The sequence below is a fragment of the Hypomesus nipponensis genome, chromosome 12 (genome assembly GCF_054491055.1).
Source record: "Hypomesus nipponensis isolate SF chromosome 12, ASM5449105v1, whole genome shotgun sequence".
NCBI lineage: Eukaryota > Metazoa > Chordata > Actinopteri > Osmeriformes > Osmeridae > Hypomesus > Hypomesus nipponensis.
In genome coordinates, this window is record NC_140372.1 from 12633677 (window position 1) to 12644720 (window position 11044).

The 11044-nt window shown below is 46.3% G+C and overlaps 2 protein-coding genes across 3 annotated transcripts; both read right to left on the minus strand.

Moving 5' to 3' along the window:
* Nucleotides 1-37: 37 nt before the first annotated feature.
* Nucleotides 38-3728, minus strand: LOC146261180 (glycogen synthase kinase-3 beta-like). Of its 2 annotated transcripts, none has more exons than XM_084667443.1 (11): nucleotides 3011-3728; nucleotides 2649-2842; nucleotides 2439-2522; nucleotides 2193-2303; nucleotides 1946-2076; nucleotides 1675-1781; nucleotides 1450-1547; nucleotides 1233-1328; nucleotides 797-1004; nucleotides 612-704; nucleotides 38-507 (listed from the first exon to the last, which is right to left on the minus strand). In XM_084667443.1, exons 1-11 carry the CDS (start codon nucleotides 3120-3122, stop codon nucleotides 455-457), a joined length of 1287 nt encoding a protein of 428 aa, XP_084523569.1. In that variant the 5' UTR covers nucleotides 3123-3728; the 3' UTR covers nucleotides 38-454. The 2 variants fall into 2 exon arrangements, with proteins under 2 accessions (XP_084523569.1, XP_084523570.1); XM_084667444.1 differs by having other exon boundaries at nucleotides 797-983; nucleotides 3011-3726.
* Nucleotides 3729-5747: 2019 nt separating this feature from the next.
* Nucleotides 5748-9955, minus strand: LOC146261181 (follistatin-related protein 1-like). Its single transcript, XM_084667861.1, has 11 exons — nucleotides 9817-9955; nucleotides 9641-9694; nucleotides 8403-8498; nucleotides 8188-8317; nucleotides 7865-7894; nucleotides 7528-7658; nucleotides 7211-7329; nucleotides 6904-7016; nucleotides 6654-6764; nucleotides 6426-6523; nucleotides 5748-6282 (listed from the first exon to the last, which is right to left on the minus strand). Exons 1-11 carry the CDS (start codon nucleotides 9817-9819, stop codon nucleotides 6241-6243), a joined length of 927 nt encoding a protein of 308 aa, XP_084523987.1. The 5' UTR covers nucleotides 9820-9955; the 3' UTR covers nucleotides 5748-6240.
* Nucleotides 9956-11044: the final 1089 nt, after the last annotated feature.

The following is an 11044-nucleotide window of genomic DNA, read 5'->3' on the forward strand; positions in this document are numbered from 1 at the left end:
GCAATCAGACAGACATGTATTTCAGACAGACAGCTACTCAGACTAAACTCTTGTTTATTGACCACAGCTGTAACCGAGTTAACACCCTGATCTACAGAGAGGAGGTCCAGAGCATTCTTTACTTTAATAGAAATAAAAGCTTTTTTTTCTCTTTTTTTTTTTTTTTTTACAAAATAAAATACAAATATTCAGTCACAAAAAGGCATTCAAGTAGTGTTGTAGTAGTGGTGAGTCTGCAGACAGCTGTGTTTCCATCCTACACCCAGACATGGCTCCCCCACACACACACGTGCGCGCACATGCACGCATATAATACAGGCAATGACAACAAATACAACACAAACACACACACACATATATATATATATATATATATACACACACACACGTTTCTATACTTAATGAGAACTCTGGGAGAACGGCAGATGCAGAGGAGGCGGGACTGGGGGAGGAGTCAAGTGAAGGAGGAGGCGGAGTCAGCATTGGTGTTCTGAGGGTGAATTCCGTCTGGAAGACAAGTATAAATGTCATGAGACAGAGAGAAAGACCGTCGGTATGCAGGTGAGGAGAGGGTAGGAGGAGGGAGAGGAGGGAGAAGGGGCAGTTCTGACCTGACTGTCTGTTGCTAGGAGACGTGTCTCCAGGTTGACAACGGGCGTGGGCGGGGATCAGAACAGATGCAAGCATGGGCTTACTGGACAGCTCTGGTCATAAACACACACAGACACAAGCACAGTGAGAACATGAATCTGCCTTAGATACCAGGTATGTGTGGATGTGTGTATTTTTTGTTTACCCTGCGTAGAAAAGTTGAACAGAGGGGGTGTATCTCGTCCATTAGGTAGTTTGAGGTTTGGGTCTCGCAGTTCGTCAAAGAAGGTGTGGCCACAGGCCTCAAGCGCCGTGAGGCGGGAAGTGGGCGTGTACTCCAGCAGGCGGGAACACAGGCCAATCGCTTCCACCGGCGTCCGTGGCCGGAACACCTGAGGACCAATAACACATGGCTAACACCTGTCAATCACACCTCCAGAAACCAGTTAACCAATGAGCTGCAACTACCGTCTTCAGATCACATGCTGTTCAGGCCAGAGCACCCAATCACTGAGCTTAAACTCTGCATCTCCTACGTGGTTGGACCACCAGAGCCACAAGAGCTTGTCAGGAGTCACTCTGACAGAGCTGGCCCCAGGAGCATCACTGGAGCCCAGAAACAAAGCTGTGCAGGGAGTCACCTTAGTCCAGGGATGAGCTGTGATCTGAGGGAAGCGGAACTCTGTGTAGTTGGGGTTCATCTCCTTGATCTGCTCTCTGCTGGGGGTCCCCAGAACCTGCACAAAACAATAAACAGTATATAGACTGGCAAGTAGACTACAATATAGAAACTACAGAGACTACAATCTAAAAACTTGCTAGATTACAAAGTACAGGAGGACATCATGTGTAGTATACCTTGATAATTTCCACCAACTGTTCCACTCCACTGTCACCAGGAAATATGGGTTGCCCCAGCAACAACTCTGCTAGAACACAGCCAGCTGACCATACATCTGTACAAAGAAACACAGAGAATGTCACACACAGTAGTCTCTCACATGCAAAACCAACGTGGGTCAAACTTGATATTGTTGCTGTGCATAACTATCTGTATCAATGTGTGTGCGTGTGTGTGGTTACCTATGCTGGAGGTATAGTCGGTGGCTCCAAAGATGAGTTCTGGAGCTCGGTAGTAGCGGGAGCAGATGTAGGACACGTTTGGCTCTCCACGAACAAGCTGCTTAGCACTGAACACACACACACATATTTTAAGAAATAAAGAAGTGTTGCATGTGCCTTTGTTTCTCGTGAGAAAGTGCCCGACTACTCTCTTTTAGCCCTACCCTGCCCGACAACTGGCCCCGCCCCACTCATGCCCTGGGCCCTGCCCCTTTTCCCTGGCTCCTCCTACCTGCCAAAGTCACAGAGTTTGAGGACTCCACTGTCAGGGTCCAGCAGCAGATTCTGAGGCTTGATGTCCCGGTGACAGATCCCATAGGAGTGGATGTAGGCCAGGCTCCGGAACAACTGGTACATGTACAACTAAAAACACATACACACGTCAGAACCCAAGCTAGTAAAGTTGCAGAGCATCAGAGTCTGGGGGTCCCCCGAGGGCGGGGCCAGGGGTCCCCAGAGGGCGGGGCCAGGGGTCCTACCTTGATGTAGAGAGTGGGCAGCGTCTGCTTGGCTCGGCTGTACTTGCGGGACTCTCTGTATACCGTCTCAGGAACATAGTCCAGAACCAGGTTGAGATACACCTCATCCTTCTGTGCATACACACGCACACACACACACACGCACACGCACATTTATTCTAGAGAGACTGATACAGAGACAGACTGCTAGCAAAATAGGCTGAGAGGCAGACAGGTGTATAGGCTGGCAGAGACAGACAGGCTAACCTTGTCTCCACTGGAGTAGAAGAAGTAACGCAGACGGACAATATTGCAGTGGTCCAACTTCCTCATAATCTGGAGCTCCCGGTTCTTTGGTGAGAAGTGGGGAGGGGAGAGTCAGACCATGTGATGCCCAATACACACCAGACACACCCAAAACACCCCAGACACACCCAACACACGCCAGACACAACCAACACATGCCAGATCCCTTGCCTTGAACCTCTTGTCCTGCAAGACCTTCTTGATGGCCACCTGCTCTCCAGAGTCGCACAGTTTGGCCCGGTAAACAACTCCGAATGAGCCGTTCCCGATCACCTCTGTGTCGGTGTAGCTAACCTCCTGTGACTGGTCGGGACCCTGGCCGGGGGTGGCCACAACGGTCGTCACCCTGCTGCCATTCTTGTCTCCTGGGAAGACGGACCCTGACACCGTTAGGGAAGCTACCAAACTAATGGCAACATGAAAGTACATTTATTATATTAATAACAAAGCTGGGAGACCCACATAACAGGCATGATGCTCTGAGATACGGGTGCTGCTACCTAACTATTACCAGCTTCGGTAACGTTACTTACTGACTACTTTGACGCTGCCAACAGTCGAGGTCTGCTGTACCGTCTTGCAGCTCTCCGCAAAGGAGGTGGTCCTGGGTCGACCAGACATCTCTGGACGGCAGGCTTCAGCCATACTTGCCTCAAAATAACACTTTGTAGCTAGCTAGTAGCTTAGCTAAGTGGCCAACGGTAGCTAGCTAGCTAAATTGCTAGCTAGTGTGAGGGGCCTCACCAGATGTTTTTTGAAATATGTAAATCCAAAATCGTCCACTACAGTACAGCTGTATGACAAAGATCCCTTGGGTAATGTAGGCCAAGTATAGCTAGCTATAGGCTTAGAGTAGAGTTATTTAGCAATGCCGTTGCTCTGTTTTCTACATTTGAAAAAACTAGTTTTGTGAATAAGAATACTAGTTGTCATACTCTCAAATTGAAGCGAGACGATCACCAGCATTAATGACAACGAGCTAGAGAACCTAAACACACAGGGCTACCGAGATCAACAACATGTAGCTAGAGTAGCTCTAGCAAGCCCAGCTTAAGATGGACATATTTACTGCTGATGGAACAACAAAAACTAATTCTGTCACACAGAGACACTAAAAGGACTGTCCCTGACTACCATCAGCCGGTTACGTAGAAAGGTTAAAAACCAGGTGAGGAAAGTAATCATTGCCGTTTTCCCTCTGAACACCTTCCTTCTCTCAGGCTGTTTCTGCTAGACAGCCACAACCCGGCCCAACGCCGTGCGGAGCTCCATACAGACAGGAAACACCAGATAACTGGTAGAACCAATTTCCTGTACTGTTGGCTTTGTATTGATTTCAAAATAAAAGACGTGAAGTGCAGATGAGCGAAGGAAGTAAGTAACATACTGTTACATTTGTTTGTACATTTGAGCAAGTTGTTATACAGGGTGAAAAGAATGATGTGTGTGTATGTGTGACATCTTTGCGCTCAGGAAGATAAACTACTGAACCCAAATATGCCTGAGCGGAAGCAGAACACCTAAGGAATGTTCCTGTTTGCCTTACAGTTTTTTTCCGAATGCTTACACACAAATTCCTTACTTTTCACACCATTTGTGAAACCTGACACTCAAACACCAGAACGACACCTCAAATTTGCAAAACCATACGCACATTTTTGGCCTTTGACTCAATTTTCAATTTCATAAAACACTTTTTGCAAAACACAACACACACTTCTCCATTAAACACAGAAAATTCAGGACACCTCAAAACAACACTCATTGCTTTACTCAACACCAACCAATCATGGCTATAGAATAGGCCTATAAATAGCCTAATTTGAGTCGATTGGTGGGTATAATTTGAACCTTTTTGTAGAAATGATAACAGGTATGTAACAATCTACTGCAATGTACACATGTTCTAATGTACACATAATAGCTGTTTCAACACCACACACGGTATACTATACACACATATTTAGCACCTATGCATCCATTTACTGCAGTGCACTGCATGATTGGTCACAGTCTGGTGTATTACTGTATTATACTGTGTAACAGTACAGTGACTGTAAGAAGACATTTTGACAATATTGTAGAAAATAGTATATATTACTGTATGCTACAGTTCATGGCACACACACACGCACCATTCCGTAATAACCTTTTTCAAAATTAGGTTTGGTTTCTGTCCTACTACACTCTTTCTTTTGTAATGTGTAACACTATTCACAGCCACAAATGCTTACAGTAAAAAAATAAGTTTGGTTTCAATCTTGTTTTTGTGTTTACCATGAATTTTTCATCACCTCTGTCATTTACTTTCAATCTTGTACAGGAATGTACAAAAGAGCTCATGAAGGAAGAGCTTTAGGTTTTGAATAACTTTGTGTAAATGATATATCCAGAAATGTTTAAAAAGAGAATTAGTGTAAACATTTGAAAAAAACAGTAACTTCAAGCCTTGCTTAAATATGCTGATTGTTTGATCTTTTGCAGTGCATGTATGAGGATCAGGTATCAAAAACTGTTGCAAAGATGACAGACTTCTGCCTCCACATGGGGGTGAACAGTCTTGTCTCCATCCTGAAACTTGTTTGAACTACGTACAAAAGAACTGCTTATTACTCTGAAGCTTTTAGACAACTCTGTACCGACACAGACTTCCCTGCAAGAAATAAACCATTGAACTTTCCTTGAACCCGACGATTTTGTACACTTCTTGATAAAGAAATACACTTAACAATCATTTGAGTAAATTGCTTGTGTATGATCGTATAATATATACATTTCTAATTAGGATTATTGACGTGTGATCGGGAGAAGGGCCTTAGTTGGAGAGGTGACCAAGAATGTGATGGTTATTCTGACTGAGCTCCACCGTTGCTCTGTGAAGAGAGGAGAACCTTCCAGAAGGACAACCATCTCTGCAGCACTCCACCCACTTTATATGATTGAGTGGCCTGACGGATGCCCATCTTATAAAGCACATGACAGCCCGTCTGGAGTTTGCCAAAACGCACCTGAAGTACTCTCAGACCATGAGAAACAAAATTCTCTGGTCGGATGAAATAAAGATTGAACTCTTTAGCCGAACAAAAAGTGTATTTCTAAATTTTTCCTTATATATTAAAAATAAACAAGCCTTTTTCATGTTATCATTATGAGTTGTTGTGTGTAGAACTTTGAGGGAAACATTTTTTTTGAATCCTTTTAGGAATAACGCCGTAATATGACTGAATACTTTTTGGGTGCACTGTACATCAACCCAACTCACATGGCATGTTCATAAGTAAATAAGTAATCTTTATTTTGACACAAATACACAAACAAGTTGTCATCAATAATCATCCCTGGACCACAGTTCAGACCATTCAGTAGTTGCTACAGTCATCTGAGAAACGTGAAGGGACTATAAACTATTGTCAATAAACTAATCATCTCAACCTTCTTATTCTGTCCCACTAACTCTGGTACAGTAAAGTAAATCTAGAACAGTATTATGTCTGACATATCAGAAATAGACCAGAATCATAAAAGCAAAGGCAGCAGAATAATGGACATGGACAGGAATGTGTGATTAGCCTCAGAGAGGCTGCAGCCGGCAAGGCATGGCTGATCATGATTGGTTGGATGACAGTCTGCAGTCGCTCTGGTTGGTTGGATGAGAGTCTGCAGTCGCTCTGGTTGGTTGGATGAGAGTCTGCAGTCGCTCTGGTTGGTTGGATGAGAGTCTGCAGTCATTCTGGTTGGTTGAAATGATAAAGTGGGTCTCATCTCAGATCTCATTGACGCCCACTTTCAACTTTTCTACAGTCTCCTGGGTGAAAGGAAAGGGAACAGAGGAATCACCTTTATGTTTATTTGTGTAGCTACACATGTGTTTGTGTGTGTATCTTGTGTGAGACTGTGCGTGTGTCTGTGTGTGTGTGTGTGTGTGTGTTTGTAAGTTCCGATCCAGACCTGGTGCATGTTGAGCTCTGCCACCCTGCGGGTCCACTCCTCCTCTGTCATTTCCTGCTCCGCCCCCTCAGCCTCCACCACCTCCGGGTGCTCTGTTCCTGAAACAGGGGACAGTGACACACCTGTGTGACTGTGTCAAGGGTGTGTTTGCACACATGGTGTGTGAGGTGTGTGTGTGAGGCGTGTGTGTGTGTGTGTGTGAGGTGTGTGTGTGAGGCGTGTCCTTACCGTCGCAGGTGAGAGCTGTGCAGACCCAGTTTCCACAGGCACAGACACAGCGGTTGCATTCCATCTGAGTCTCTGCCCCATCCTCGTACGTCTCGTCCTCCAGGGCACACACTGCAGGAAGTGATGTCACACAGGAGGTTACATTCCATGGCACAGCTACATCGCAGGAGGAGTGTAAGGGTGTGTGTGTGTGTGCGTTGTGTGTGTGCATTTTAAGATACAGGGTGTGTGTGTATGGGTGTGTATGTACTTCTCTCTGGGGGGTTGAAGTCAGGCTTCAGGCAGTTGAGGAACTCATCGAAACTCAGCTTCCAGTCAGCATTTTCATCTGACAACTCAATGAGAGCATCCACACATAGGCTCCTACGCACACACACATGGGCACATCAAATGATGTATTCATTACATAGCAATAACATGTAATGTCAAGCTTACCCAAATGCCCAGCCAGAGGTAGCTGGAGTGTATGTATGTGTGCATGTTTACACTCTTCCCATGTGTGAGCTTGTTCTTGCATGCGTGTGTGTGTGTGTATGTGTGTGTGTGTCTTAGCAGACCTGAGCAGGCGATTGTTGTCCTGGCTGGCGTAGGCGGTGATGTTGATGGCCGTCTCGTTGTGTTGGAGGAACTTCAGGAGTTCAGACGAGTCCATCTGGGAATCTCCATCATCGTACTCCTGAGAAACACACACATACCCAATGTTGTGATTTTGCTCACCGCTAAAATGTGTTTATGCTTGTGTGTGTTGGGTGAGGTAAGCCCTGGTTAAGACACACGTTGCTTACAAAACGCCACACAGTGTAGTTTAACAAACATACATTCATGCAACAAACACACATAACTGTAAAAAAAAAAAGATAAAAGTCCCTCCCACCTTGAAGTATTTCTCCAGGATGTGAGAGAAGTTGCTTCCTGTTGAGAACCTGCCATCGGGCTCCACCTCCCCTTCAAGCCAGCCAATCACTCTTCTCCGTAGCTCGTTCCTGTCTGCTACATAGCACACGACTACAAACACACACAGATACACAGAGGTTGGTGTTTGGTGGGGTTTGGGCCACAGTAACTGTAGGGTTAGGGTTATTGGTCATGGTCTGGGGGGTGAGTAAGGGTTCTGAGTCATTTGAGGTTCTAGGGGATTTGGGGTACTGGGTGGATTGAAGGTTGAGGGTTTAGATGGTTAGGGTTCTGTTGCGGCAGGCATCTGCACTTACTTGGGTTGACTGCAACTTTGTTGGACATCTCTGAAACAATAAACGGGGAGATGAGGTCAGATGGTTGAGCAGTTAGGGAATCGGGCTAGTAATCAGATGGTTGCTGGTTCGATTCCAGGCAGTAGCAAATGATGTTGTGTCCTTGGTTAAGGCACTTCACCCTATTTGCCTCGGGAGAATGTCCCTGTACTTACTGTAAGTCGCTCTGGATAAGAGCGTCTGTTAAATGACTAAATGTAAATGTAATAAACACACCCAGCAAGTCTTTCTGCAACATCCCACACATCCACACACACACTTACACCCACACACCCTGGTCCTACCTTGGCAGTGTCCATCCTGCTCTACGTGCAGCTTGGTCCCGGTGAGACAGGCGTCTCGGTGCAGCTCACAGTGGTTCTGGTACGTCTTCCCGTTACTGGCACACACCGGATGCTTGTGGGCCTTACAGTACTGCACACACACACAAACACACACCCGCTTGTGTCGGTGTGTGCATTTGTGTGTTTGTCTATGTGTGTGTGCGTTTGAGACTCACGTTGATGCACATGCAAGCAGGTTCTCCTCTCTCCGTCATGGCGCACTCTCTGCCCGCTCCGCAAAACACATTGGCACACACTGCGGGCTTTCCCTCCTACAAACATACACATCCACACAGAACATGGGGCTGAGAGCAGGTCATGGCGTGATGCTGTGATAAATAAGGTGGTTAGGACCTCTCTCATCCTCGCCAGTCCTTCAGACCTGCTGGTCCAGGCTGGTCAGTCTAAACTGTGTGTGTGTGTGGGGGGGGGGGGCTCCATCACAACCTCCACATGGCCTGCAGCCGTGCTCACACACCCACGGCAGATGGACCTTGAGCAGCCAGCTGACCTTTGACCTTTTTCATTCAGAGGCCCTCACACGCACCCAGGAACTTTACCATAACAATAGCCCCGCGCATGCCCTCACAAAGATGATTCTATCCGTCGGTCAGCCTGTCTGCTTGTCTGTCTGTTAAAGGGTTAGTCTGTCTTTCTGTTGCCTGTTTGTCTGTCCGTCTGTTTGCCTTTTCTTGTCTGTCTATCTGTCTGGCTATTTGTATCTCTGCCTGTTTTTTTGTCTGTAAAGGTAACAACCTTGGACACTGTAAGCAGCTTCACCTGACTGGAGTCTGTAACTAGTTATTGCAACACACTGTTACTACTGTAATAAACACTGACACATGTCCACACACAGTGTTCCCCTGTACTCCAGTTGTCATTATTTTCTCCAGGTGCAGATATGATTAACAACTGAAAAAAGGAAAATATAAACACACAAACACACACCCATTCGCTACATGTGTTTTCAAGCAAGACTGTCTTAGTGGATGGTATAAGAAAAAATACGCTTTTCACCATGCTCTCCTTTTCTAACATATTTTTTATCATATGTACCGGTACTTTGATGTTGAGAGTGCTAAACATCCACTCACATAGGCTACACATCCTCACACACAACTTCACCCTTATCTTGGTCAACTCACCTCACACTTACGACCTGTAATTACACGCCAGGTGTTTTGCCTCTAAAGAGAACACACTCACACGCACCCAGCTGAAGCAACACACAAACACCACTGTAATAACACTGATGGCGCTGAATCTGATGCTGAAGAGCGGGAGTTAACCCGGGGGAAAAATCCTCTGACTTTAATCTGTGAGGAATAGTTTTGACTTTTTTATCCTTAAAACCACTTGTCACCAGGTAAATATTCTATTGAAATAAGAAACGTAAAAAATCGAGAATATTTACCACCGCCAGCCAGGGGATTGTCGCTCCAAGAATCAGGAGAACAACTTGATACAACTGCGGAACACAACGGACTGCGTTAATACAAAATCAACATGAATAAACGAGAACTTGATTAAACTAAAAGAACAAACGAGCAAGTGACGAATATGTAACATTTAACGACCTATTTAACGTACCATTTTAGTAAGTCATTCAATGTGCAGCGATGGAGTTTGAAGCAGGACAAAGCAGCAGTTTGGTGCGTCTCGGAGGGGCAGCTGGAGGAGAACAGCTGTTCGCGGAATTCAACCTCCGCCCATGTCCCCCAGCGGTGACGTAGCCACGAGCGAGACAATGAAGTCAACCCCTTGGGGCAAGGAGCTACGGGTCCAGTCAGTGCTACTGTAACCAGCTAGACCAGGAAGGCCCAAACACATCTGACCAATATGGTGGATGAAGACAAATTTGGAAAGAGAGGAGAATGTGTGTGTGTGTGCGTGTGTCTCTGTGTGTGTTTACCTTGCTCCAACGTGTCCCCCTCGGGACATAAATATTTAGGCGGCCTGAAGGAATGTCTGGGAGCTTGGTTGGTGAGGAACACTGATGTGGGTTCTACCTTCACAAACATCCTGCAGACTCTCTCTCTCTCACACACACACACACGAACACACACACACACACACTCTCAGGCCGTCAGGGTGGAGTTAACTTCAGTCTTAGGTCCACCGGAGGACCATTGTTGCACAGTCCAGGGCAGATCTCCATTCTTTCAGGAAGTTGGGCTAACACTTCCTGTGTGCTTGTGCTGCTTTGACCAAGTGTGTGTGTGTGTGTGTGTGTGTGTGTGTGTGTGTGTGTGTGTGTGTGTGGAGGGGGCAGAAACAGGGAGCAGAGTAAGGGAGAGATATATGGTGACCTCCTGTTTCTGGAGCTTTGCTACTGCACAATGTTATCAGCCCCACACACGTACCCAAACACACACTCTTATTCTCTCTCACGAACACACTCCTCTCTCTCCAAGATTCTGTCAGGCTCCGATACAGACCGTGTCTCTGCAGCGATAACCCCGCCCCCTCCTGGTGTGGCCAATCACACCACAGCGGCACTCAATAAAAATAACCTGTGGAGAGGTCATCTTTATAATCCATGTTATAGTGTATGAGCGTGCGTGTCCCCCCCAATGTAGGTCTATATTCAGCAATGGTATTTTATCGCTGTTGTCACGAGCAGTAAAACAGAGCAGAGATAGAAGAGGTGTGATCCGGCTGAGAGCACTGATATGACAGGCGTGAGCAGGCTGCTGACAGGAACTTCAGCCTGGTCACACTCCCGCAGATGGACCTTCCCAGTCTGCCCCACTGGACGTTGTCTAACACAGGCTGTGGTTCAAGGTTAAAGATGCGGTTTCACTGTAAAGGATGGGGT